Source organism: Hemicordylus capensis, chromosome 1 (assembly GCF_027244095.1).
Source record: "Hemicordylus capensis ecotype Gifberg chromosome 1, rHemCap1.1.pri, whole genome shotgun sequence".
NCBI lineage: Eukaryota > Metazoa > Chordata > Lepidosauria > Squamata > Cordylidae > Hemicordylus > Hemicordylus capensis.
In genome coordinates, this window is record NC_069657.1 from 315,610,582 (window position 1) to 315,638,256 (window position 27,675).

A 27,675-nucleotide genomic window follows, 5' to 3' on the forward strand; every position below is an offset into this window, starting at 1 on the left:
CCTCTGGCTTGCTAATCAAGTCATTTCCCTGACATTACATTGCTAACTTAGTACATGGGTGGGGGCGGGGGCGCGGAAGAGAAAGCTGAAAGCTATCACTTGCAAGAGGAATATCTGGACCGTCATGTAGAAGAAACTGAACTTGGAGACAGTCGAATTTTACAAGTTGGGAGAGTTTCTTCTACGGTTTGGGGGGTGGAGGAGACCCAACACCCCACAATCTCTCTTACGCAGAAAAAGTCAAGCAAAACACAAGACCCTTGGAGGTCCTTATAGATGGTCCTTCAACGTCGTGTTGTAAGGATCCCAGGAGGAGGAGGAGGAATTTTAAGACGTCTATGCGGAGAGCGATTCTTCGGGCCAATACAAGCGGCTGAAGTCCTTTGAAATATAGCGAAGAAAGCGCGAGGCTACATAAGGAGGGAGTCTGCGGCTTCCGAGGGAGGGATGCAGCAGTCCAGGAGACCGTGGAAGTCCACAACAGATCAAGAGAAGGGCCTGTTCCCCGCCCGCGCACCCTCATCTTCCCAGAAAGGGCGGAGGACGGGCCTGAGAAGGGCGCGTTCCTTCGCGCCGCCAGTCGCTCTTCGAATTCTGAGCGGGCCTCATTGTGTGACGCCTGAATGGTTGCCGCGGGCTCCATTCGGAGCGCCTCGGCGCAGGCTCGGCTCGGGACAGGGCCGCAGCAGGTCGGGGTGCTGCAGACAATGGGGCTCCGGAAGGCTGGGGGCTCGGCGAAGCCCGCTCTCTTTCTGGGGTTGCTTCTGCACCTGGTGGCCGAAAACGCCCCGAGCACCGCTAACATCACCATCCACAGTCACACCATTTCTGTCGATGAGGGCGTGTCGGAGCCGGTAGTGAAGCTTGTGGAGTCGGGTGAGGGACTAAAGGTCGAAGCCTTTTGAGCCAGCCTGGGGCGGGTGGGAGGAGCTCCGGAAAGGCCGGCTGAGCAGAAGCATTGGTGTTGCTCGCCTCTTCCATTTGCAAGAGCGAGCGCCCGTCTCGCCTCTAGTCTAGGCTGAGGCATAACAAAGCAGGCACCTGCAGGCACTGCCTCCTCCGCTGTTCTTGCACCTGTTTTTTTGCTGGATGCGGTCGGGCCTAAAACACCACGCGCCCTTGGGGCGATGCCCGTTCTGTTTCTGACAGCTTTCCCCTTCACCCAGCCAGCATCCTCCCCGCCGCAACCTGTCCAAGCTCTCGTGACTCTCCAGCGCCTCCCGCTCCCTCACACTACCACGCTGTTCATTGCGTGTCCCAATATAGTGATTCTCACTCATGCAGAGCTTTCCCATCATGTCCCACTGAGGAAGAGGAAGGTTGTTTGGACAGAGCAGCCAGAGACGCAAAGATGCTTCATGTGTTAGACCAGATATTTACAAGGCTGAGGAAGAGTCGTGATTTTTAACAACACTTAATCATCCTTCTCCAGGATGTAATGTGTCTTCTTTCAGCCGCCCTCCCCAAATGCAGTCAGTGGGAAGAAGGTGTCATGTATGATTTATTTGGAAGCCAAAGTGGTCCTCTCCTCTTGAAGATAGGGAGGGAAATACTGAAAATTCCAGTTTTACTAGAGGTCACTGTAGTCAGAAAGAGTGCGGGAAGGAAATTTACTGGATACTTTTAACTGCTTCCATTGGTTAACTCAAGAGACACGTGTCAAGTCAAATGAAGCAGTATTGCAATGCACCAACAAATAAAACAAGAGAGTCTTGTGGCACCTTAAAGACTAACACAAGATTGTGTTATTTTTGCTACAACATAGGACTGCTCCTCTGGAATTGACTACATGATCCAGGCCAGGGGCGTAGCAAGATTGTAGTGGGCCCAGAGACAAAAATTTAACCCCTCCCCCCCACCCCACTGAAGCTTAGCTCATGAAGTAAACAAATCTTAAGTTAAATGAGGCTGAATAGTGGTAACAAAAAGCATAGTAAAATTTATTTTATTATCTATCTATCTATCCTAAGTGCGACAATAGAACATCATCCTAAATTATTTTAAGTCATTGAATGGTACTAGAGAAAAACATGCTGTTCTAGTAGCTCCAGGTCTTAACGCTCATGTCAATTTCGGAGGATGAATACAACTGAAGGAAGCCTGGGCGGGTGCATGGCTGGGGAGTCAGTCATGTGACTTGCCTCGGGGGGGCCCCCCAAGGCAGTGGGCCCCCAGACAACTGTCTCCCCTTGCCCTATTATAGTTAGGCCTCTGATCCAGGCAGTATTTCCCAATTTTTTAATAGAAGATTTTTGTTTTCCAATAGAAATTTATAATTAGACACACATTTCACTCTTATAGGCTAAAACGTCTTCTAAAGGTTGTAGGGTGTGTAAGGCTGCAAGTGTATGCACACTTCCTGTGATTAAACTGTATTGAACAGAGTGGGGTTTGTAGACTTGCATAGGATTGCACCATAACAGTAAGATTATCTGTGTTTCTAGATGAGTCAACAACAGCTGGTGTGAAGAATCTGATAGGAAGGAAGCATGTCAGAACTGTGACTCCTTTAGAGACACAGTGGGCCACTTCCTCTGGTTACATTGGCAATGTGGCCGGAGGAAGTGGCCCATTGTATCTCTAAAGGAGTTGCCATGTGCTGAACTCGGCATGGAGCCATTCAACCTTTCTCATCAAGCCCGTTTACCTAGCTTCTAATCCAGTTCACCACATGCTCAGCACACTTTGCTAGCAAGACCATTTATAAAGAATGTATGTATGGACTTGTGAACTGGGCTATGGTATGCTCTTCACCATATGACAAACTCCAGACAGATCCACTCAGTTCACCCCAATTTGCCAACTCACCAACATCCTAAGAGCTTATTCTGAATGACTTATTTTTCTCTTTGCTTCCATGGTTGTGTGATTTTCACTCATCCACAATTTTTGCCCTATGTTGTAGTCAGAATCTAGATCAAGCCTGCACAACACAAGGCCTGGCCGGGGGGTGGGGGTGGGGCGATCTGGTACACAGGGACCTTTTTGATGGCCCCAGGGGTGGGTCAAAGTTTTGCGGTGCCTGAGGTGAGGTACAAAATGCTGCCTTGCCCCTTGCCCCTGGTGTGGGTCAGCCTCCTTTCAAAATAAATCTTTGCAAACTTTGGAAGTGCACAAGAGGCAGGGAGGAGGAAAGGCTGTAGCAGCCTTATCTTCTCTTTTTATGCTCCGGGTAACTAATAATTGTTTTCATTTATATTTAATAATTAATTTTAATGTAATCATTAATGTACAGAACATTTACCTCGGTCCCCACACACTAAGTCAAGGTTGATTCCGACTCACCAGGTTATTGAGTTGTGCACTCCTGATCTAGATTAACAAAGTCATTACTAAGTTCCATTTAAATTAATGAGACTTAAGTTAGTCATGACTAACCACCAAAATATGACTTACTTCTCATTGATTTGGGTGGTCAGTCATGACTAATTGCTCTCGATACTGTCCACTGTGTTTCTGAAAATTTCTTGCTGTGCTATATTTAAATAATAGGCTGCCATGTATGGATGTATACCCTATTTCTCAAATCAGTTTAATTCTGAAATAATTAGGTATTTATTTATTTAAATGGTTTCCATCCTGCCTTTCCATGTTGAAACAAGTATAAAGTGGCTTACAATGAGAAAACAACTAAGAATAATAAAATAAAATATCAAAAAACCCCAAAACAATAGAACTGCCATGGAAGCAGCAGCAAAATAAGTAAAATCAATTCAAAAACAGCAGTAGCATAAAACAAATTATATTTTTAGTCAAATAGATTTGTTTCAGTATAATATATTCAGGGGGAAACCCAATTTCTTCCACATTATTCCACTGACTGTGGAAATATTTCAGATGACAGGCACTAGGGAAGAATTTAAGAACTATATTTATGGAGTAACTTTATACTTTGTAATCAGCTTTTGATATCTCCATACCTTTTCCAGGTACAAATCTGTCTGCACCCAAGGAAGTAGAGTTTGGAGTATGTACAGTTACATGTGGTAAGTGGAAACACAGATGAATAAAACATAATATAATTTGGTAGGCTTTATCACCATCATCATCATTATCATCATCATCAGAACAATATGTTAACGTTAGCTGTTTGGCCATTTTAATTTGTATGCCCTTGTTCACCTCTCAGTGATTTCACATGTTGATAACTATAATTAATGAAAACAATCCAGTTGATTGTCATTAGAAATATAGGTCAGATCTGTCGTTTTATTAATTTCACAGCCTGCAAGCTCCTTTTTAAATTCCAGCTCCTTGGGTTTATTGGCTCATGTCATGAGCTGCCTTCACCAAAGTAACAATTTTCTCTATTTGTGAACATCTGTGAGACGTACAGAAACTGAAAGACCTTCTGATGCATTTCACAGATGTCTTCCCACATACAATATTGCCAGCTCTATTAAAACAAATTGCTTCTCTGCAATAGTCTATTCTGTATTCCACACATCATACAATATATTCGTTGTGCTAAGGGTATTGGGGTCTCATAAATGAGTGGGATGATAGTGTACAATAGGGTGACCATTGTCTATTAGCAGATGCCTGTGTTATGTAGAACAAATAGAAAATGGAGTAGTGGTTGCATTTTTTACAGTGTAGTTTTCCCAGGTAGCTCACAAAGAGAAATAATTTTGTTTTGAACATAATCTTTCATTAGATAGTGGTGTCCGATTCCTGTAGTAAGAGAGAGAGCGTTTAAATCAGTTAAATTTAGCATCTGGCAAATGCAGCACTTTAATTCCATTATTCCTTGCCAGTAAATAAAGACTGAATTCAACCTTTTAACCATGGTTTTCACTCCCTCCCTGTGTAATACTTTCAGTATTTGTGGAGTGGACTTCAAATATTGCTGTCCAAATATTTATATTTGATCTTTCTCACTCCACACATTGCATCATTTTTCTCATTTAAACTTAATGTTTTTGAAAGTTATGAATAGCTGATCTTATCATGAAAGAGATACTTGCAGTAATTGTATCAGTAACTCAACATCTTCTCTTGGACTGGTTCAGATAGTTGCTACAGAAAAATGAATGCAGCAGGAAGAAGCATGGAGCCCATGTGCTTCCTTCTCCCCCACTTCCAGCTGCAGTTTACAAACCAGACGATGAAACCAATATCAGATTTGGTTTTCCTATCCTAGATTGTAAACTGCAGTTAATCCACAGCTGGGTCCAGACAACACATGGAACTATGGTTAAACTAACCAGGATTCTTCCCTCACAGTTGGGTACATAAGTGAAGCAGGAAAGAGGAGCTTCTGGCTTCAGGGATCCAGGGCTCCTTCCTGCAGCAGTGATGATCTAACAAATCATAAGAACATAGGAAGCTGTCATATGCTGAGTCAGACAACAGGTCCATCTTGCTCAGTATTGTCCACAAAGACTGGCAGCGGCTGCGCCAAGGTTGCAGGCAGGAATCTCTCTCAGCCCTATCTTGGAGATGCCAGGGAAGGAACTTGGAGCCTAGATCTCTTCCCAGAGCAGCTCCATCCTCTAAGGGGAATATCTTACAGTGCTCACTTCTAGTCTCCCTTTTGTATGCAACCAGGGCGGACCCTGCTTAGCTTAAGGGGACAAGTCATGCTTGCTACCACAAGACCAGATCTCTTCCCAATCATGGTTCATTGGATTGTCTGAACTGAGCAATTGATGTATTTGCCAATTAAAACTTAATTACATCACTGTGTGGGTCATAGTACACTAGTAGCTACAGTGCTTCCCAATCTGAAACTTCTCGGTAAATTCATACCTCCTTAGAACTGTTTTTCTTCTTTTAATTGTTAAGTTCTTGATGATTTAAACCTAATGTCATCCGTGTGTGCCATAGTACAGTAACAACAGTGCTCAATCTGAAAACTTTCAGGAAATTTATACCTCTTTATTTTCCTTATAACATCAAAAGCTTGATGATTTTGTTCCTGTCTTCAGGAGGTTTTCTGATTTTCCAATATCCTTCTGGTAATGGTTAGAATTCATTATTACCTGTGTGCTCCTAGCATATTTTTACAAATAGCATGGTAATATTTTATGTTTTGCTGTTACATATTATTCTTATAATATTTTCAGGGCACCTACTGGATGCCCAAATGGCAGCAGTGATGAAGAATGCATTTTACCTGTTTTGGCTGGTTATCCATGCCCTTGCTTTTCCAAGATCATGTTAGTGTAATGCACGCTATGTAGGGCTGCCCTTGAAGAGTGCTCAGAAATTCCAGCTGTGCCTTTCCAAAATAGCAGGCTTTATTGCAGAATTAAGAGGGATGAAGTACTATGAGTTACGGGGCATACCGGATATTTTGAATTTGCCCCCAAACTGATGAAAAAAGTGGAACACCTCCCCACCCGACATAAATTAGGCAAAGCTCCAATGTGCAATGAAAAACCTGAATTGTGTATGGAGTGCTCCCTGATAGGGTTGTGCATGAACCAGTTTGGTGCCTTCTGGTGCCAAACTTTTGGTGCCAAACTGGTTCGGTGGGGTGGGGAGGGGTTCCCTTAAGAAGCAGGTAGGCAGGTCCTTACCTGTTCCACTGCCACCCCACCGCTTTTCCAGGTGCAGCGCTTGCTCCAGTAAAGGCTGTGCATGGCTGTGGTGCTGTTCCTTCTAGCCTGCATGCATGGCAGCCATGTGTGTGGTGACACCACATGTGCAGGCTGCAGGGAACAGTGCTGCAGTCATGCGCAGCCTTTGCTAGAGCAAGCACCATGTCTAGAAAAGTGGTGGGGTGGCAGCAGAACAGATAAGGTTCTGCTTAACTGCTTAAGGGAACCGCTCCCCATCTGCACCTGCACATCCCTACTCCACTGCAAGTAAGTTTGCAGTGACTTCGACATAAATCTGTTCAATATGTGAATGCATGCTTGCATGGCAAAGGAAAGTGAAGCACCACCCAGAGCCTTTGGATAGGGTGGTATAAAAATGTAATAAATAAATAAACAAACTCACCATCTGGGAACAGCCTGGTACAGAATGCATTAGCCCAACATTTATCCAGAACTGCACATTAGGATTACTCATCGGCCACATTATGAGAACTGCATTGGTTATCTGTATGTTTCCAAGCCTTGTTCTGAGTGTGGGTTCTTACCTTTAAAGCTCTAATCTTTAAAACTTGGGACCTGGTACCTTAAGGAGTGCCTTCACTTGTGTGTTCTTCCTTGTACATTTCATCATACCTCTGGAGCCCGGCTCCAAGTGCTGATTCCATCTGAGGTGAGGCAGGAATCCATTAAGATCAGGGACTTTTCTGTGGTAGGCCAAAAATGCTGAACTATTTCTTGGTAGAGGCCCAGCTGGCCACTAACCTAGTCTCCTTGCAGCATTTGGTGAAGTCTTGGTTCTTGTTTATGGTGTTTCAGTTGGAATGAGCGTTACTGCTCAATGTTTTTGTTTTGGCTGTTGATTGTATTTTTAAAATGATGGTTTTGATGCTGCTGTGCTGTTTGCGGGGGCTTGTATGATTTTTACTGTATTAGTTTATTTTGTTCTTATGTGTTTAAGGTTGCCTAAGGATTATCTTGGAAAAGCAGGATTATACATTTAAAATAATAAATAAATAACTTTACTCTTTTAATATTATTTTTCCCGTCAGGTGAGTCACTATTATTCCCATTTTTACTGACCAGGACTAAGAGATAGTGGGCCCTTTCTCACTATCAGTGAGAAGGGCTTGCGGGCGCACAGGGAGGAAGGCTGCTAAAACTTCTCTCTTCCACAGACAATATTTGGGTTCATGATGGGCAGGCAGATGGCACGCCCAGACAGACACAAGCCGCCCTCGGCAGCACAGAGGGTTGGGGATCAGGACATGTCATCCTGGTCCCCAGAAATCCCATAATGCACTGTGTGAATGTGTGGTGCATTTTGGGGATCCCCCGGCACTGGCTGGGAGGCTGATGCTGTGTTGGTGCTGCGCAGTGCATGTGGCACCAACACATGATCATTTAGCTTGGGTTAAGGGCACGCTCGTGCCCTTAACTTGGGTTAACAGGTGGGTCTCTTTGGTGGGTTTGCTGCTGAGGTTCTCACGCACAGCCAAGCCCGGTCTTGGCTGTGCCTAAGAACAACCTCAGTAATGTCCTAAGGCTAACCCTTAAATCACAGGGCTGGATTGTTAATTATGTGAACAGGTTGAAAAGCAACCTCCCGGCTCAGGGGTCTCTCCAGCATGCCCTGCGCGCTCTTGCAGGGCATGCTGGAGCTTCTGGGGGCCACGTGGCCCCCAAACTCCCCAGCCCCCACCGGCTCTGTGACAGAGCCAGCAGTCGTGTGGGCAGCCACTGCGGCTGCCCAGAGCAGACTGCTACTCGTGTGTGAGGAGAGTGGGCTAAGCCCGCTCTCCCCACGAACCCCCTAGAGGCTCTTCCTCTCACGATTAGTGAAAAGAGCCTCTCTATCTTACTATTTATCTTCTCCAAATCTAATACAGCCTTCTTCTTCAGCCTCTGATTCTGGTAGACTGGCTCACTTTGGAGCCATTTAAAAACATTGGCTGACATCCAGACTAATGCTGAACTAGTGGAAACATTTTGCACTAGCATAAATCAGCAGCTTGTGTTGCAGACTAGAGTTGTGCTGATGCAACAAGATGCATAACCTCTGGTGTGCCTCCTGCTGTGAAACCTCTTCCTCAGTCTATATATGTTGCAGGGTTATTCACTATCCTGGTTGTGCAAGCACAAGACTTGTGCAAGCAGACCAAGGGTGCAAGAGATTGTGCAATGCTGAGCATCTGCTCAGATACATGACCTTGCCTGTGCGCATCTTTATTTTTTATTCTAATGCAGCACAATTCTGGATGCCTGCCATTATTTGGTGCCTCTTCCACCAATAAGACCTTTTTCTACTTTCTACTTTACCCAGCAAGTTAGGCAGCTGGAGTTATCTATCTATCTATCTATCTATCTATCTATCTATCTATCTATCTATCTATCTATCTATCACATTTATAAACTGCCCCATCCAGAGGCTCTGGGCAGTGTACAACAACTTTTAAAAATGCATAAAAACACACAATGCTAAAAACAATATAAAAACAATTCAAAAACAATTAAAACCATTTAAAACCAATTAAAATACTTTTTAAAAAACATCAACGCTTTACACAGTCTTTGTTGGGCAGTCTTTGTTGGAGCTAGGACTCCAACAAAGCTCTCAGCTGCAATATCTCATAGGGACCATGGGGGAGGGGTAGGGTCATGGATAAAAGTGGACTCCTCCCCAGTTTGTTCTTCTAGTGTTAGTCTCCATTTTGTCTCTCCAGAAATGGCTGTTTGTTTAGCCTCTCTCCCGTTTCAGCCTTAAGCTCACCGTTTTTTAATCCTTTTGTAACTTCTAAATCAATCCTCCCAGGTCTTCAATACTAAAGAACTGTCTCAAGACCTCTTGCTTTGCTGCTTTCTCACCAAACTGGTTGTGCTTTGCTATTTGGGGACTGAACTGCCATTCTTCCCCTACAGTCTTCAGGATGGGAGTGGAAGAAAGAAGCTGGGGTCAGGGAGAAGAGGTGAATGGAGGTCCGAGGTAGAAGTCAAGATTAAGAGTCATTGGCAGTGGTGACACACTTAGAAGGACAGTATCATCTAAGGAGATCGTTTTGGGATGAATGGTAAATGTAATGAGCAAGAGCCCTTTCATTCTGTTTGGCATCCCCCCAAGCCCCATGGTCCTGAACCAGTCTTGAGAGAACAATGATCAGGCTTAGAGTCTGATTGGATCTGCTGCATTTTCTTAGCCTCTGTTGTCATTCCTGTTCCTGCCACAGTCATGGAGGGAAGGGGAAGATTGAACCGTGGGGAAATTAACAGTGTAAAGCAGGGGTGTGCAAACCTGGCCAGGTTGCTGTTGTTGAACTACAACTCTCATCATCCCCTGCCACAATTTTGTGGCTGGGGAGGATACGAGTTGTGTAGTTCAGCAACAGCTGCCAGGCCAGGTTTGCCCACCCCCCGATGTTAAGTCTTTATTGTTATATTCACACATTCTTGCCAAAATACATGTTAAGGAGAATAAAACAAAGGGACCACACATGCTCTTTACATTTCATCCAGTTGGGTTAGATCACAACTGGGAGGGGAGATAAAAGTTTAGGAACATAGGAATATAGGAAGCTGCCATATACTGAGTCATCTAGCTCAGTATTGTCTTCACAGACTGGCAGCGGCTTCTCTAAGCTTGCAGGCAGGAATCTCTCTCAGCCCTATCTTGGAAAAGCCAGGGAAGGAACTTGAAAACTTCTGCTCTTCCCAGAGTGGCTCCATCCCCTGAGGGGAATATCTTACAGTGCCTACACTTCTAGTCTCCCATTCATATCCAACCAGGGCAGAGCCTGCTTAGCTAAGGGGACAAGTTATGCTTGCTACCACAAGACCAGCTCTCCTCTCCTAGACCAGTGTTGCAGATAGTGCTCAGTGTTTTGTTTCCTGATATTTAAATATTCCGTTTTGCATTTTCATTCCATAACTGTGAATCTCAGTCTGTTTATGGTCTGCAGATTTTATGCCTCATGCAACCCCCGCCCCCAACCCCAAAAAACTCCAAGTATTTTCATTTCTGTTTATGATTTTTAATTCCAGCATTGCTTTTCTAAGTCTCCCAGAATTTGAGTATTTTGTTTTTATTTGATTTTAATTTCTGCTGATCTGAACTCCATGAGTCTTCCATATAGCCTCATATTATTCTGAATTAGTGATATTGCAGTTAGAATAACTTCCAGGTAAGACTTATCTTTGCTTTTCTACTCCAGTATCCACCACCCCAATTTCCACCACCCCAATTTTGTGTACTTTTCTCAGCATGTATGGGGATATGTATAGCTTAGCATTACATGAAGGACTTCAATGAACGACCTTCAACTGATCCACCACACAGCCCACACCAAGTGTTTATCTTTCCAAGGATGTGGGGGGCTTGTGCACTTTACTGTTTGTGCTGCTTGCCTTGCTTCCCAAAAGGCCCTAGTGTTTCTTTTTACATAGTTGAGGGCTACCATCAACTTGGTTTCTTTAGAGCAGTGTTTCTCAATGTTTTTGGAGTCATTCATTCATTCATTCGATTTCTATAGTGCCCTACCAAAAATGGCTGGGGGCGGTTTACACGGAGAAATAACAAACAAATAAGATGGAACCCTGTCCCCAAAGGGCTCACAATCTAAAAAGATACATCAGATAGACACCAGCAACAGTCACTGGAGGTACTGTGCTGTGGGTGGATAGGGCCAGTTACTTTCCCCCTGCTAAATAAAGAGAATCACCACGTTAAAAGGTGCCTCTTTGCCAAGTTAGCAGGGGTAACTTGGACCAGTAGATTTATGGACCAGTACATTCTTTGTGCACAGTTTCCCGGACCAGCAGTTAATAAAGGGGTCACCCCCTTGCCCCCACCTCCAGGCACCCCAAAACAATTTTGAGTGGGGGTGCCATTGCTGGAAGTTCTCCAGAGCTCATTTAAAGGCAGCCAGCCTTCGCTGCTGGGATAATACTCATTTAACTTCCTTGAAGCGTACGTTATCCCAGCAGCAAGGGCTGCCTGCCTAGAAATGAGCTCCAGAGAGCTCCCAGCAGCAGTGGCCCTCACTGGCTCGAAATTGTTTGATGGTGGTGGTGGGATTAATTCCTCATGGACCAGCATGGACCGGCCCTCAACACCTCACGGACCAGTACCAGTCCATGGACCGGTGGCTGAGAAACACTGCTTTAGAGATTATTACTTGCAAAGCAAGTGCAATATTCCTCCCCCACAGAAAAAAATCCCTAGCATTCCTCCTAATCTATCCCTCCCCCACTTACATATTTGGTTATGACTGATTGTTTGGGAGGGGGGTGAGCAAATTGTAAAATCACAAAGTTATGGGAGGAGAACTAGAACTGGTTCCTCTATTGAAATTAGTGAGGTTCTTTTACTATGTGCAATTATTTCAATGACCTTTAAAACAGTTCCTCTTGCTACTATCTTTCTGAAATTCGGTAGGTGTACTCCTTTGGAGGAGTCTTCAAATTCCTAAAAATTAATGAGAATTGCCTGGAAATCCTCAATGATGTGAGCACAGAAATTGAGGAGGTTCTCCCACTGAAACCAATGGGAACAAAAAAGGCCAATCAGCAAACAAAAACTGGTGTTATGGTGCTATGATGTTATGAATGTGATTCCCATGAATGCACTAAACGTGAACATGTGGAGAGACCAGGAGCACAGCATCTCCCCCCACCCATGCAAAGCCCCTATTATCACCCACCCCACACACTCACCATTGTAAAAGAGGATGAAGTCATTCATGCAATCAAAAACTGTGTTCTACCCGGGTTTGGGAGAGGTGTGTCCTCCCAATTTTCGATTGTATGGAAGCAAGGTAAGAGGGAAACCTGGATAGAAGTGATTGTGTGGAAGTAAGGTAGGAGGAAAAGTTACCCAGGTTTTCCTCCTACCTTCCTTCCACACAGCCACTTTTACCTAGGTTTCCGTCCTACCTTGCTTCCACACAACTGAAAATTTGGAGCACACACAGCTCCAACCCAAGTAGAACACAGTTTTTGACTATGTGAATGACCACGGTGTGTTTCAGTTATCTCTTCCTTTTTTCATACCTTTGGTGACTCTAGATTTGTGTTCATGCCCTCCTTTTTAAATAATAACTTTTCTATACCATTTTTGTGGGTTGAAAGAAAATTCCACAGATCTCCGAAGCAAGAGGAATGTCTTTAATAAAAGTGTCAGTTCATTGCTATATACACCTCTGTTTTCTGCATCTTTGAAATGAGACATTCTCAGTAGTTGAGCATGATCCTTATTTTGTGACAGTTCCAGTAAGTGTTGCTGCTTCCCTCTGTCAACTGAAGTAATGTTTCATGACTTACATGTTGCCTAAAAATATTACAAAATCCATCAGGTTACACTATAAGCATTTAAAAATTCAAAACACCTCACCATAAAATATTTATCATATGCATAGGGATTAATTCAGTATTCAAATAGACTTTGTTCTGTTTATCTCTAGGTCACAGGAGGTTTTCTTTCTTTTTTCAAATTCTCTCCTCTCCATTCCTGTAGTGTTCAGTAAACAAAATATTTCTATAACGGATGACAATCTACTCAGTATTTACTGGGACTAAGCATACTATTCTCTCCTCCCTCGCATCCTATGCCATTTGAATGAGCTGGGTACAGTGTTTGGCAGAAGAAAAAGAGAAAAACAAAGAAGCACAGCATTTGTGTTGGATATGTTTGTGTTTTTGAACATAACATGAAGTTCCTAAATGGATGCTGTTGTCTGAGGGCCAAACTACGTGTTACGTTAAATGTGTAGTTTGGCTTTTCATGTTTGTTTTTCTTAAGTTAAATAGCACCCACGGGGGAGGGATCAGGATTGAGGACTGCAGCAAATGGGGAGGGATATTTAAGCAGAAAGGAAGGAGAAGTTTCCTTTCTGGGGCTCATCAAAGCTACAGCTGTGTAATTTTCACCAGGTCCATCATGGTGCAGAGGGAAAGGGTTAGTTGCTCCCCTTCCTATGTGCTGCGGTCCATCCAGGTTGCTTCTCCCACAGATGCCATTTAACGTTTTTTAAAATGCAGCATGAAACTATGCATTTAATGTAATGCATAGCTTGGTAGTAAGATTCAGGATTCTGTGTGTAATTTGAATCATTTGAGTATCTCTGTTTTCCTTAGGTAGTTATCCTCAAAGTATTGTACTATACAAAGTGCTATATACTAGGAAGAAAGTGCCCTTGAACTTCAAGGACTTGCTTCTAAGTAAATATGAACTATGAGATGGGTGAGGGTTGTACTGTGCCATCTCTTTTACTCTCACGGCCTGGGAGACATTAGGAAAATTTGGATAACCTAGAACTGCTATAGTAGTTGATTTCATTAACATTTGATTATTCCAGAATGACACAGCAGAATCAGAACAGCCTCAAAAAGTTTTAATCTATTTATTTTGTGTATTTATTTATCATTTTTTTTATACCGCCAGATGTGCACATCTCTTTGATTATTATTTCTTGTTTACACAGACAGGTGTTATTGACTGGTTTGTTTTATCCAGACATCAAGTACTTCCCAAGGACCTGGGATGGCTGAATTTTATTATCAATGTTGTTGCTGTTATTATAGATATCGTCGCAGAATATAGGCTGATCCCAGTAAAGTTGCTTTTTGTAATTGGCTGACAGTGATTTCTGTGGCCCCTATGGTGTTGAGGTGCTCTTCAAGGTCTTTTTGAATTGCACCTAGGGTGCCAATTACCACTGGGATTATTTTGGTCTTTTTCTGCCACAGCCTTTCAATTTCAATTTGTAGATCTTTGTATTTTGTGATTTTTTTCTATTTCTTTTTCTTCTATTCTGCTATCCCCTGGTATTGCTATGTTGATTATTTTGACTTGTTTTTCTTTCTTCTCGACTACAGTTATATCTGGTGTATTATGTGGCAGATGTTTGTCTGTTTGTAGTTGGAAGTCCCATAATATTTTTGCATCTTCATTTTCAAAAACTTTTTCCATTTTATGCTCCCATCAATTTTTGGCTACAGGTAGCTTGTATTTTTTGCAGATGTTCCAGTGTATCATCCCTGCTACCTTGGCATGCCTTTGTTCGTAGTCAGTCTGTGCAATCTTTTTACAACAGCTGATTAGGTGGTCCACTGTTTCATCTGCTTCTTTACAAAGGCGGCACTTGCTGTTTGTTGTTGATTTTTCGACTTTGGCTCTTATTGCATTTGTTCTTAGTGAGTCTGTTCTTGTGCAGCCAGTATTAAACCCTCTGTTTCTTTCTTCAAGTCGCCATTCTTAAGCCATTGCGAGCTCTTGGTGATGTTTGATTTTCCACTTGTATTGTGCAAATATTGACCATGAGGTGGCTTATTTTTCCATTTTTCTGCTCAGTTCTTGACTTGTTCTTTCTTGTAGGCCTGCTTTGTTTCATTGGTGTTGAATAGTTTCCCGTTATTGACCATTTGAAGTGCATCTTCTTCACTGTCCTTGATATATTCTTCAAGGCCTCTTTTCTCCTCCTCTACTGTTTGATGGACTTGCAGCATTCCTCTTCCACCTGAGCTGCGAAGGAGGTATAGCCTATCTACATCACTGCGGGGGTGCAGAGCATGATTGATGGTCATGATTTTCCTGGTCTTATGATCTAGCGTCTCTAGCTCTGCCTAGGTCCAGTCTATTATTCCTGTAGTGTATCTGATAACAGGTATAGCCCAGGTGTTTATGGTTTGTATGGTGTTCCCGCCATTGTGTTTAGACTTGAGGATTTTTCTAACTCTCCTGATGTATTCACTTCCAATTTTTCTTTTAACTTCAGTGTGTGCAAGCTTATCAGCCTGGAGAATGCCCAACTATTTGTAATGTTCTTTCTCTTCCAGGTTCTTGATGTTGCTTCCAATGGGCAGTTCTATTCCTTCTGTTTTTCTTATTTTCCCTCTTATTATTATTAATATCTTATTATTAATAATCTTATTATTAATGCAGCATTCTTGTCTAGTCCAAACTCCATTGCTATATCGCTACTGAATATATGGACAGTGTTTAGCAGTGATTCGATTTCTGATTGGGACTTTCCATACAGCTTCAGATCGTCCATGTACAGCAGATGGTTGATTTTACTGGATGTTTTAGATATTTGGTATCCGAGGCCTGTTTTGTTTAGTACTTGTGGAAGTGGAGTCATGGCGATTACAAACAACAGAGGGGATAGTGAGTCCCCTTGGAAAATACCTCTTCTAATGCTAAACTATCCAAGTGTCTCGCCATTGATTGTTAACTGTGTACTCCACATGCTCGTTGCTTTAATAAATAAATAAATATCTGAATATTTTTGCTGATACCAGTTTCTAAACATTTTAGAATCCATTTGTGAGGCAATGAGTCGAAGGCTTTCTTGTAGTCAATCCATGCAACACTTAGATTTGTTTTTCTTCTCTTGAAGTTTTCTAAAATCATTTTGTCAATCTGCAGCGGATCTTTTGTGCCTCTGGTGTTCGGGCAATTTCCTTTCTGTTCAACTGGAAGCTGTTTGTTAGTTAATAAGTGTTGCATCACTTCATTTTGCTGTTATTCCAGTTAATGATTTTAACATGGCTGGCAGGCAGGTTATCGGTCTATAATTACCTGGAACTGCACCTTTTGCTGGGTCTTTCATTATGAGATGAATTTTCCCAGTTGTCAGCCAGCCATTGTTCAATATCACCTCCTTGCAAAATGTGATTGAACTGTTTTGATAGTTGTTTATGCAGGCTTGTTAGGTGTTTAAGCCAAAAACCATGCAGTTTATCATCACCTGGTACAGTCCAATTTTTAATGTTCTTTGCTCTTTCACTTATTAATTCTGGTGTTATTATTAGATCTTACATTTGTTGGTTACATTTTTTGACCTCTTTCACCCAGCCTGCTTTTTTATTATAATCTGTTGGATTGTCCCATAATTTCCCCCAGAATTGCACTGTTCCTTCTTTATTTGGTGTTTCTACGTTTCTTGCAGTTTCTCCTTCTATGCTTTGGTAGAAACGTCTCTGATTTGACTGGAATTGGAGATTCTGCCTGTGTTGTGTAATTCTGGCTTCGTATCTGCTAATCTTCTTGGAGACTGCTGTTATTTGCTGCTTTATTATTTCCAGGACGTCTCTACTTTTCCTTTAATCTAGGTGGTATTTTTGGATCAGATACTGTGTTTCAATTCCTCAGCTTCTTGTCTTTCATATCTTTCAATTTACTAGCATCTGATCTAAGCCTGGCGATTTTATTTTCTAATCTAATCTTCCATTTCGGTGATGTACTACTTTCTTTTTTTACAGGTCCACTGATCTTATATCCGAGCTCTTGTGTTGTTATTGTTGCTGCACTGTACATTAGTTGGTTTGTTTCTTGCAAATTCTTGGTTGTTATTTCTGCAAGTGCAGCATTGACATCTTTTAATGCCTGAGCAAGTTTTTTGGCAACTGTTTTTACAGCTGGAAGTCGAACCCTGGTGGTTGTTTGGTTCATGTACTCAGTTATTTTTTACTTTAGTTCTTGTTGCTTTTCTGTTAAATGGCATTCCAGTTTTTGAGGTGAAGGCAAAAGGGAGGTTGCCTGGTTTCGATTTTGAAACAGTTCAGCAGCAGTGGCATCCTCTATTTCCAACACCTCCTCCACTTGCGCCTGAGCAACTTCTTCAGTTGGTGGGAATTCTTCTTCCATATCTTGAGCCTGTGTTGCTCGTTGCAGTTCTTCCAGCTCAACTTGAACTTTTCAGTTCTTCCAATTCCTTGCCAACTTGGCAAAGAGGCACCTTTTAACGTGGTGATTCTCTTTATTTAGCAGGGGGAGAGTAACTGGCCCTATCCACCCCCGGCACAGTACCTCCAGTGACTGTTGCTGGTGTCTGTCTTATGTTCCTTTTTAGACTGTGAACCCTTTGGGGACAGGGATCCATCTGATTTATTTATTATTTCTCTGTGTAAACCGCCCTGAGCCATTTTTGGAAGGGCGGTATAGAAACTAAATAAATAAATAAATAAATAAATAAAATAAATTTCTGTGAATACTTTATTTCTTATTATGAATCTTCTCTGGTCTGGTTCTGTTATTTCTGTATCTGGATGCTTTTCTTTCCAAATTTGGTACATTCTTTTAAAATAACCTCTTCTAGTTGGACTAGACATTTAATAGCAAATCATTATTTCCTTGTTAGCGTTTTTCGTATATTTTTTCCAGATAAGCGATATTTCTTTCAGTAACCCTGCAGTCTCCAGGCCTGGTTGCTCAGCTGAGGATCCTGAGTCCTGTAGCCCACTTGCCACCAAAAGTCCAGGGACTCTAGCACCTGGCGTGGTCCTTGTTGACCCGGGCGATGACTGATTCGGTATAGATTTATTAAAGTTACTTCTCCGCATATTGTTAATTGGAGAGGCACTCTTCGTCTGGCTCCTCTGGTGAGACTTGTCCAGTATGGTTGGACCTCTGGCATAGCTCTCACCTTCCTCAGAGCACGCAAGCCCCACAACCATGCCAAGGTAGTGCCTCACTGGGGGATATTATTATTATTATTATTTACTAGTAGTTTCAGCCCGTTTATATAATGGGCTCTAGTGTGTGGGGGGTGCTAGTATCCTCCTCCTCCCTTCTCCTCCCGAGAACACCTCTTATTTAGTCAGGCCTCCAGCCACTCCCCGTCTCGGGGAGGAGGAAGAAGCTCCCCTCAGCGGCGAGGAGGAGGGGGAGGCACAGACCCGCGGCGCTCGCTTCCGTTGCGGGGCGAGGGGGCAGAGGAAGGGCGCTTCTCCGAGCTCTCCCTGCTGTCTCGCCTGGCCCGGCGGGAGACGGCAATGGGCTGTTTGCGAGGGATTCCGTCCGGAGGCAGGCTGAGGTAGACTCTCTCTGCACATGGGAGCTCCACACTCAGGCAGCCGCCCGCGCCTCGGCCCACCCTACTCCGTGGGCTAATCCCGTCGCACTCAGCCGCAGTCAGGGCTGGAGGCGGGCGTCGAGGTCTCTCTAGCGCTGCTCCCGACTCCCAGGGCGGCCCCTCACCCGCCGCTCCCTCTCTGTCCTCCTCACCGGTCTGCCAGCAGCCTCTCCTGCCGCCTCAGCAGCTCCGGCAGGCTCCAGCCCCGCACCTGCCGCCGCCTGAGCCGCGCCGCGTCCTCTGGCTGAGGTGGCGGCTTTGCCACCGCCTCGGCCAGTTTCCCCCGCCGCCGCATAGCCGGCTTCTTTGGGGCGGCCGTTTCTGGCCGCCCAAGATGGTCTCCGGGTCCTGCTCTTTGTGCCTCCCTTGCTCTGTTCTGGGCATGCGCTGCGCACATGCCCAGAACAGGCAGGCACGAACGCACGCTTGGTGTCCGTCCACGGATGGACACCAAGCGTTTTATTAGAGAGGATTCATGGCTTCAAAATTTCTGGAATTGTACATCTCTACTCTCTGCAAGGGATATTATTATTGTTATTGCTATTGTTATTAATTCAATTTCTATACCACCCCTCCAAAAATGGCTCAGGGCGGTTTACACAGAGCATAAATAAATAAATAAGATTGATCCCTGTCCCCAAAGGGCTCACAATATAAAAGAAACATAAGATAGACAGCAGCAACAGTCACTGGAGGTACTGTGCTGGGGGTATATAGGGCCAGTTACTCTCCAAGAGTTGCACCCTTGCAGAGAGTAGAGACGTAAAATTCCAGAAATTTTGAAGCCATGAATAAAACCCCATCCCCCACCATTGGCGGGGTGGGGGGAGAGAAATTTGGGGGAAAATGGAAATATATGCAATACTTTTTAAAAGCACTCTTTACAGATCTGAAGTCATTTTGTTTCTTTATTATGTATAACCTGCTTTGCTCATAACATTGATCATTTTTGGTATGTTACTTGTAGAATAATAGTTTATTCAGACAATAAATACAAATGTAGGTATTACATTTGTCAATAGGAGAGCCAGTCAGGACAAAGGGATTCGAGCGGTTCTGGAGGGGGTTGCATACCCCTTGAAAGAGCAAGTGCACAGCTTGGGGGTACTGCTGGACCCATGTCTGCTTTTCGATGCTGAGGTGGAGGTGGTGGCCAGAAGTGCCTTAGCACAGCTTTGGCTAGTGTGCCAGCTTCCTCCCTTTCTTGAGAAGGCAGATGTGGCTACAGTTGCCCACAACTTAGTCACATCACAGATGGATTACTGTAACACGCTCTACGTGGGGCTGCCCTTGAAGAATATTCAGAAACGACAACTAGTGCAAAATGCTATAGCTAGGAATTTATCTGGAACGGCCGGTTGGGACATATCACATCCATTCTGAAAGAGCTGCACTGGCTAGCAGTTTGTTTTCGGGTCCAATTCAAGGTACTGGTTTTGAACTTTAAAGCCCTTAATGGTTTGGGCTCTGGATTTCTGAAGGACCTCCTGCTCCTAAGGGTTTCTACCCACTTGACAAGTTGATTGGAGTGGGCTCTGCTCCACATGCCAATGATAAGGGAGGCTCGGCTGTCAGGCACACAGGATAGGGCCTTCTTGGTCATTGCCCTCAGGCTTTAGAAGGCTCTCCCAGCTGAAATCCACTCCTCGGTCTCCATCATAGTTTTTAGGAAACAAGTAAAGATGTGACTCTTCACCCAGGCTTTTGTATGAGAGAATGTCTTTTATATGAGAGAATTGTGTTTTGCTGTTGTTTTGATATGAGAGAACTGTTTTTCGCTGTTGCTGCTTTGGGTTTTGTGCTTTACTGTTTTAAACTTTTAAATGGAGATTTTGTATTTTATATTTAAATCTAATATTTGTTCATTTGTGTATTGTTTTAATTGTGCATTTTGATGATACTGTAAATTTTCATATTTTATATTTTAATGAAACGTGGTATATAAATTAAATAGTAATACAAATAAAATAAACGTAGTAATTTAATTTACTTTTAAATAGTATTTAATTTTTGTTACAAATGGATTACAATCTGTTGAACTCCAAGGAATCCAACATCTCTTAGTTTTTGACTATTTGTGAGAAGCAGGCAAAAAATAATAATAATGCTGAAAATAGAACAAGCTGGCTTGCATTCATTGCAGCACCCCACCAGTCCAAAAGTGGGTGCATGTGTTCCGTACATCCCCAAACCTCAGCCTCACCTCTACCAAGCATGCAGAAGCTCCGTCACTAGTGATGATTGCATTATTGCTGCAGTGATGACACAATTCTTGGAAGCCATGGAGACTGGTACAAGCAAGGACGCAGTTTGGGGTGCACAGAAAGAATGCATGTGTCCAGCTCTTGAATCAGTGGAGTGCTGTGCTGTATCTAAGCCACTATTAACATCACAGTAAAACCAGGACAGTTATGTATTCTGGATTTAGTCTCCTCCAGTATCAAGAAAATACAGAAAACATTCACTTTCAGAAAAAGAGAAACCCCCCCTGACTTATCTAATACATTTTTTTGCCACATGAAACTTTGTCTAATCAGTCTCATTATCAGCAGTTTCTGCTTCTGAGCCTTCATTTTTCCATCCTCATGGACCTGAAAACTGGAGGACTGCCTGGATTGAGACAAACCTCTCTACCTTTCCACATGTTAGTTTATGTCTTGATTCTAGTGTGATATTTCCAAACTGGGACCAGTTTTTCCCACATCCTATTAGTGCAGATTTGGGAATTTGAAGCAAGCAAGAAGCTTGGGAGAGTAAAGGCCAGAACACCTTTTCTTATAGGAATATATCTGAACACCTTTTCTTAAACATTTTATTCCGCATTCCAAAATAAAATATTTCATGATCCAATTTTTCCATTTTTCCAAAAAATTTCTGTGTTTTATTCAGACCTTCACCTGTAGCAGGAGGCTGCTGTGTAGGGATGCACACAAACCAGTTTGGAGGCCCTTTTACAGACCTCTGAACTGGTTTGAAGGCGGTTCAACGGCGGGGTGTTACCTTTAAGGAGTCAGGAGAATGCTCTTACCCCCACCGTGTTTCGCCAGGAAGGAAATGTGGTGGGGCCATGTTAGAGCACCCTCCCTGCTCTTTAAAGGTACTCCTCACCCTTGAAATGGCCATCGCTGGTTCCATGCACATCCCTACTGCTGTGGGGCTCAGCCTGCCCCATAGCCAGTTTGTACCACAGCCGAGAGGGGAGTGATTTTCACTGCTCTCCTCTCCCTCTAAAAGTATTTTCCTGGCTTCCATAAATATGTGTCTGATGGTTGGGCAGCCCTCAGAGACTGATTTCTGAAAGCCAAAAAGAACTTTTAGAAGGAGGTAAGAGCAGTGAAAATTGCTTCCTCTTCTGTGTATGCTCAGCTGTGAGACAAGCCATTAGCTGAGTTCTGAAGCAGCCTCTCTGTGAGTGCAGAGCTCTTGCTCTGTTCTCATTACACTGTGAAACATGTCAGCCAACCTATTTATCCTGCAAAGGTTGCTTACAAGGTGAAACAAATGTGATATCCAAAGTCTTCCTTAACCATCCAAGAGTATTACATACTTTCTGAAATTCTTAGATCCTGTGAGGTGTTAAGCACTGTAATTTTCCATTGGTATCAGTAAGAAGAATGCTCAGCACCTGATTGGAATGAGCTCATCAGAGCAAAACTGCTCCAGGCACCAGATGGTGGAGGCTTTGAAAGGCCAGGTTCACAAAGGCTGCAAGCTAGCGTTGATATTTAAATTTTAATTAACTTGTTTGTTTTTAACCGTGCATAAAATGAAAGTGCATATTAAATTCTTCTAAAAGGAGAGTGTTAAGAATGATTTTTACATTATGGAATGATGAGGCTTAGGCCTAGAGCGATTTTCAGGCACTTAGGCAATGGTGTCAGGCACAAATAGGTGGCTCTTGTCAAATGTTTGCTACAGAAAGGAAATTGCTTTGATGAAGGCCTTAAATGGGATCTGTTTCTCTTCATTTCAAAAAGTACACTAGAAGAGCATCCAGCCTAAAGAGGGGAAGAACAAAGTAAGCGTTGGAAGTTGAAATTTAATTATAGACATATAATTTTACTTTTTTATGTTTTGACCAAAGGCATAGGCATTCGAGAAGTTATATTAACCAATGGATGCCCTGGAGGTGAAACAAAATGTATTGTTCGTGTTGAGGAGTGCAGAGGACCATCAGATTGTGGATGTAAGTAGAACTCAGTGATACACAATATTTCCTTGTTAGTTTCTGTAAATACTAGTCTTATTTCCTTAATCGCATGTGTTTTAGTCTGAGGCAGGGCAAAAGTACCATGCTTTTAAGCTCCTTTTTAGATTATAGATTACTTGAAGCAGTTTCAAATCCTAGGCAATATATAATTACCCTAAATTATATCAGAATGTCTAAACTTATAGTCTATGGCTACAATAGCCCTCAGTATCGGCACAACGTAACTATTAACATTGCCTTCTCCAGGGGGGAAACCAATTTCTGAAAGTCTTGAAAGTGTGAAGATTCCTTGTATTTATGTACCTCCAGAAAATCGATTTACGTATATTTGGAAAATGTTGATTCCAGACCAGGTGAGTCATTTCTTTCCATTCTGTACAGTATTTGTAGTTAATGAATTAGTTAGATTTCTAACAATTCTAAATAAATTCTGAGACAACATTCTCTCTCCCTACCACCCCTCATCCTGTTTCATTAGAAGTTGAAGCTCTCTCCCCACCCAGTAAACACCAAATTTCTTCTCCCATGCTGGAAGCAGAGGAAGTCTTCCTTCCTTCACCTTGCTCTGGGCTTTACAATTCCCAGCATATTGACCAAGGAGAGTATGGAAGAAGAAGGAATGACAAACCGTAAAATAGCTATTGCTTTCTGACTGTTCCTAGAACAGTATATTTGCCATTTTACTTCATGCCTTTCCAGAACACCAGCCTTTCTTATTAAATTAAAATAAATTCTGAGCGTAAAAGTAGTCTTCCCTTTGAACATATTTGAATAAAATGTGGAAGAGAACAATCATGAAAGATGCCAGGTGTTTGTGGTCCATCCTCACTAAAGGTCTGAGGGTGGAGGGGAAACTGTACAGATGGACATTTCAGAAGAGTTATGGTTTAGAAAATCGCAAGGGGCCTAGGGTTGTGTGTTTTGGGTTTTTTTTCTGTTTTGTTTTTGGCCCAAATCCAAAACACCCCAATTTTGTTCTTTGTTTGAAATCGCAAAATCCAAATCCGAAATGTTTTGGATTTTGAAAAATGGCCCCAGGGAAAAACTAGTGGGTGGGGGTGGTATTGCCCAATGGGTGGAAACTACCACCCAAATTTCAGAGGAATTGGGCAAAGGGCTGATTTTTGGTGAATTTTTTGAAGTATAGGATTTTTCCCATAGGGAAGAATGGAGGTTTCAGCAAAAGTGTAGCTACAAGTTGGGGGGGAAAGGGGTGGCCCAGAGTAGAGTAGGGTGGGTGGTAGTGCCCAGTGGGGGCAAGGAAGCTGCCAGAATTATTTCAAAGGAATTGGGCAGAGGGCTGATTTTTAAAGATGTAATGGAGTTTGCGCATCTGTAAAGTTCTTCCCCATAGGGAATGATGGACCTCCATAATTCCTGCCCCATAACTGCACTTGGGGGGCACCAGGGTGGCCCAGAGCAAGTGGTGGTGTAGAGCACATAGGTTGCTAACCCATGGGGTACTGGGTTCTGTTGTTTCTGAGATGTTTGAGTGTAGATTCAGATTCTCTGGTAGCATGTGAGAGTGCATTCATGATTTGTCATTGAAAATCTCATATGCTACCAGAGAATCTACACTCAGAACACCTCAGAAACAACAGAACCCAGCACCCCATGGGTTAGCAACGCATGGGGGTGGTTGGCACCCTGTGTGCACTACACTGCCACTCGCTCCCGGCTACCCCAGTGCCCCCCAGATGGAGTTATGGGTCTTCTGAAACCTCTTTTATTCCCCGGGGGGGGAACCATAAAGAAGCGTAAACTTCAACAATTCCTAAGAAATCAGCCCTTTGCCATATTCTTTTGGAATAGGGCAAGTGGCAGGCACCCCTTGGGGCACTGCCACCAACCCACTGTTTTGCCCCTCGGGCCCCCTTTCTGCCCCGAATCTGCCCCAAAGATATGTCAACTTCAGAAATTCTTTAAAAATCAGCCCTTTTCCCAATTCCTTTGGAATCTGGGTGGCAGCAGGCACCCATTGGGGCACTACCACCTGAACCACTCTTCTGCCCCCAAAGCCCCCTTTCTTCCCCGAATCCACCCCAAATAACATCAACATCACACATTAACAACGGCAGAGCTTTGGAAAAAATCAGGCAGATTTCCAAAGGTCATGCACATCCACATCCCTCCCGCCCAAAATGCAATTGATCTATACACAACAGTGTGAAACAACAACAATGAAATGCACACTACCCCACTGGGCAATGAGGGTAAATGCACACTGCCCCACTAGCCAATGAGGGTAAAATTTACCCTTAAATTTGCTTAAAAGGAATAAGGAGGCAATTGCCAGCAGATCAGCCCATGCTTTCGCTGGCCAATTTGCGGGCTGGAAGGGCTGGAAATTCAAACAGATGTCAAAAATCAAAACGGAGACTGAAGGAGAAAGACTTTTTGCAATTGCAAAATGGAGTTCCAAAACAGCCGAAACAACAAAACATTTTGTAGCCGAAACAGGGACATTTTGTTTTGGCTACAAAATTTTCTGTTTTGAGCATTGGGTGTTCTGTTTTGGCTACAAAACAGCCGAAACGGCCTGTTTTGTGCACAAAACATTTTGTATCCGAAACGAAACGCACATCCCTATGCAATGAAGTTAAAAAAAAAAAAAACCCACTCCAAATTATCACAAGATTTTGGCATAGTTCATTCCTCATTATGAGATAATCCAATTTTGTCTTTTTTGTCACCTTTGAATTGATAGCAATCACTCATTCTTCCTAATGATTCAGCTATTCTGGAGGTACACAGGGATACTCACCCGGTTGCATTCCAGTGCGATACAAGAGAAAATGAAGAATTAGTTGCATCTGTAAAATATACAGTGTATACAGCAGCTGGTAAGTTCATTGTAGTTCATAAATATTTGTCAGACCTTGTTTATGTTAAGTAAATCTTCTTTCCTGGGGTAGCTCTTCTAATCTGTAGCAACAAATATAGTAGACTCATAGGAACACAGGAAGCTGCCTTATACCAAGTCAGACCATTGGTCCATCTAGCTCAGTATTGGCTTCACTGTCTGGAAGTGACTCTCCAACCTTTCAGGTGGGAGTCTCTGCCAGCCTTACCTGGATATGTCAGGGACTGAACCCGGGACCCTCTGCAAGCAAGCATGAAGATGCTCTTCCATTGAGCTATGGCCCTATCTCCTAAGTGGAATATCTTATTGCACTCATATGTTGTCACCCATCCAAATGCAAACCAAGATGGACCTTGCTTAGCAAAGGCGGCTATTCATGCACACTACCACAGAACCAGCTTTGCTCCCTAACAACTCTTGTAGTGCCTTAAAAAAACAATCAATTTATTTCAGTATAGACTTTCACGAATTACAGCCCCCTTCATCATGCATGATGAAGTATAATCCTCAGTAGGCAGGTGTGTGTGTGTGTGTGTGCGCGCGCGTGCGCGCATGCGCGCATTAGTGCCAAAACCAGATAATCTTCATTTTTGTCAGGTAACATGCAGAGGTGGCTGCTTGCAGCATGGCTGTCTCTGCACAATACTGTGTGCTTCCAGTATGGAGTGGGGATCATTTATAGGAAGCTGAGCCCTGTACTACCCCGCTAATGGCTAGGACTGGGTGTGGGGTGCACTGGGAGGTGTGCATGGCTGGTGATGGGAGAAGTAGTTCCTCCAAGCACATCCCCTCTGCCACACACCCCAGAAGTGTGCAGTACCTGCACAAAGATACAGATTACTCAGCTTTGGTGCTGCTGAAACACTGGCCCACACACACATACACACATATGTACATACACATACACACTTGGGAACAGAGGAAGAACCCAGCACAGTCAAATGCACGTGGAAATGCAAGAGGCCTGCTCTAGTGACAAGCATAAAACAGTATTGTCCCAGCCAGTTGCCTGGTTGCCACTGGTGACTTGGACTTTATATCCACAGAGTGACAAGTGGTCTCTCTTTCTCTTCTCTTCTCCACACCTTTATGGGCACTCACAGATTCAGCAGCACCTGATGCACCGAAAGCACTTTCAGTGGCAGCGCCTGCTAGCTGCCATCATTTTTACTCTAGAAAGAGGCACGAGATAACTCAGCGTCATGTCATAGGGTCGTTTCCTGCCTCATTGTAGCAGTCAGCCACTGGGAGCACTATTAGGGCTTCAAGCATTGTGAATGTGCCACTATCTGAAAAGGCAAGGCAAAAACAATTAAGAAAAAGAAATGGGAAGCCTGGTCACTAAGCCCCCTCTCTAAAGCAGGCAAATATAATTGTTTGTGGGCAGCTGTATTTTGGGGACTTAATTACAGGGCTAGCTCAAAAAGTATACAATATAAACTCTATAGCAAATCAGTGACTGGTGATAATGACTTCCTAGCAATGCTAAGTTGATTAATTCTCTAATGAGATTTTTAAAAAACCCTTTCTCTTCATTCAAGCCTAGGCTAATAGTATCAAGCCCTGTTATACATGCAAACAGATTTTTGTTCTAGTCCTCCTTTGAAGTAGTTCTTCTTAAGAACTGTCACTTTAAGATCTGCAGAACAGTGTCTTGGAAGATTGAAATGTTCTCCCATTGTTTTCTGAATGTTGCCTTTTCCCGTGTACGATTTGTGTCTGTCCGTTCTTTGAGTAGAAGAAAGAGGCTGACCTGTTTGTCCTATGCCGAGAGCAGAAGGGCACTGCTTGTCACTTTGGAAGAGGGACACTGGGACTTGCAATGGTGTTACCTGAGTAGTTAGTTATGAGGACAGAGTTGGCATTGGGTTTGTGGGTCCAGTTCCTGCTTTTGTGGCTGTGTTATATAGTTTGCTGTTGATGGATAGTGTTCTAGGATTAGGGGGCTGTGTGTAAGCAAGGCCAGACCTGCTGCCACCCAAGGCCCATGAAAGAGGAGGATCATTGGACCTATGTTCTGCAATACGTGTAGCAAAGATGCAGTGCTTTTCTGCCCTCACTGTATCCTCAAGCTTATGTCCAGTGGAGTACTCTAGAATTGTGAGAGATCTACTACATGCCCCTTCTCCCTTGAACCTGAATTTGGAACCACCAGTTACCCACTGTGATATTTTTAATGAGTATTTTGTGGATAAAATATCTCATATTCGAGCA

General features: G+C 43.3%; 1 protein-coding gene across 1 annotated transcript in view; it reads left to right on the top strand.

Moving 5' to 3' along the window:
- The first annotated feature begins 608 nt into the window (after window positions 1–608).
- SPACA1 (sperm acrosome associated 1) overlaps window positions 609–27,675 on the top strand; it is a 56,892-nt gene continuing 29,825 nt past the window's right edge. The window contains exons 1-5 of the mRNA XM_053283725.1: window positions 609–876; window positions 3,930–3,986; window positions 22,473–22,574; window positions 22,845–22,951; window positions 25,306–25,441. Coding sequence (XP_053139700.1) covers window positions 624–876; window positions 3,930–3,986; window positions 22,473–22,574; window positions 22,845–22,951; window positions 25,306–25,441 — 655 coding nt within the window. The 5' untranslated portion in view covers window positions 609–623. The remainder of the gene's footprint in view (window positions 877–3,929; window positions 3,987–22,472; window positions 22,575–22,844; window positions 22,952–25,305; window positions 25,442–27,675) is intronic.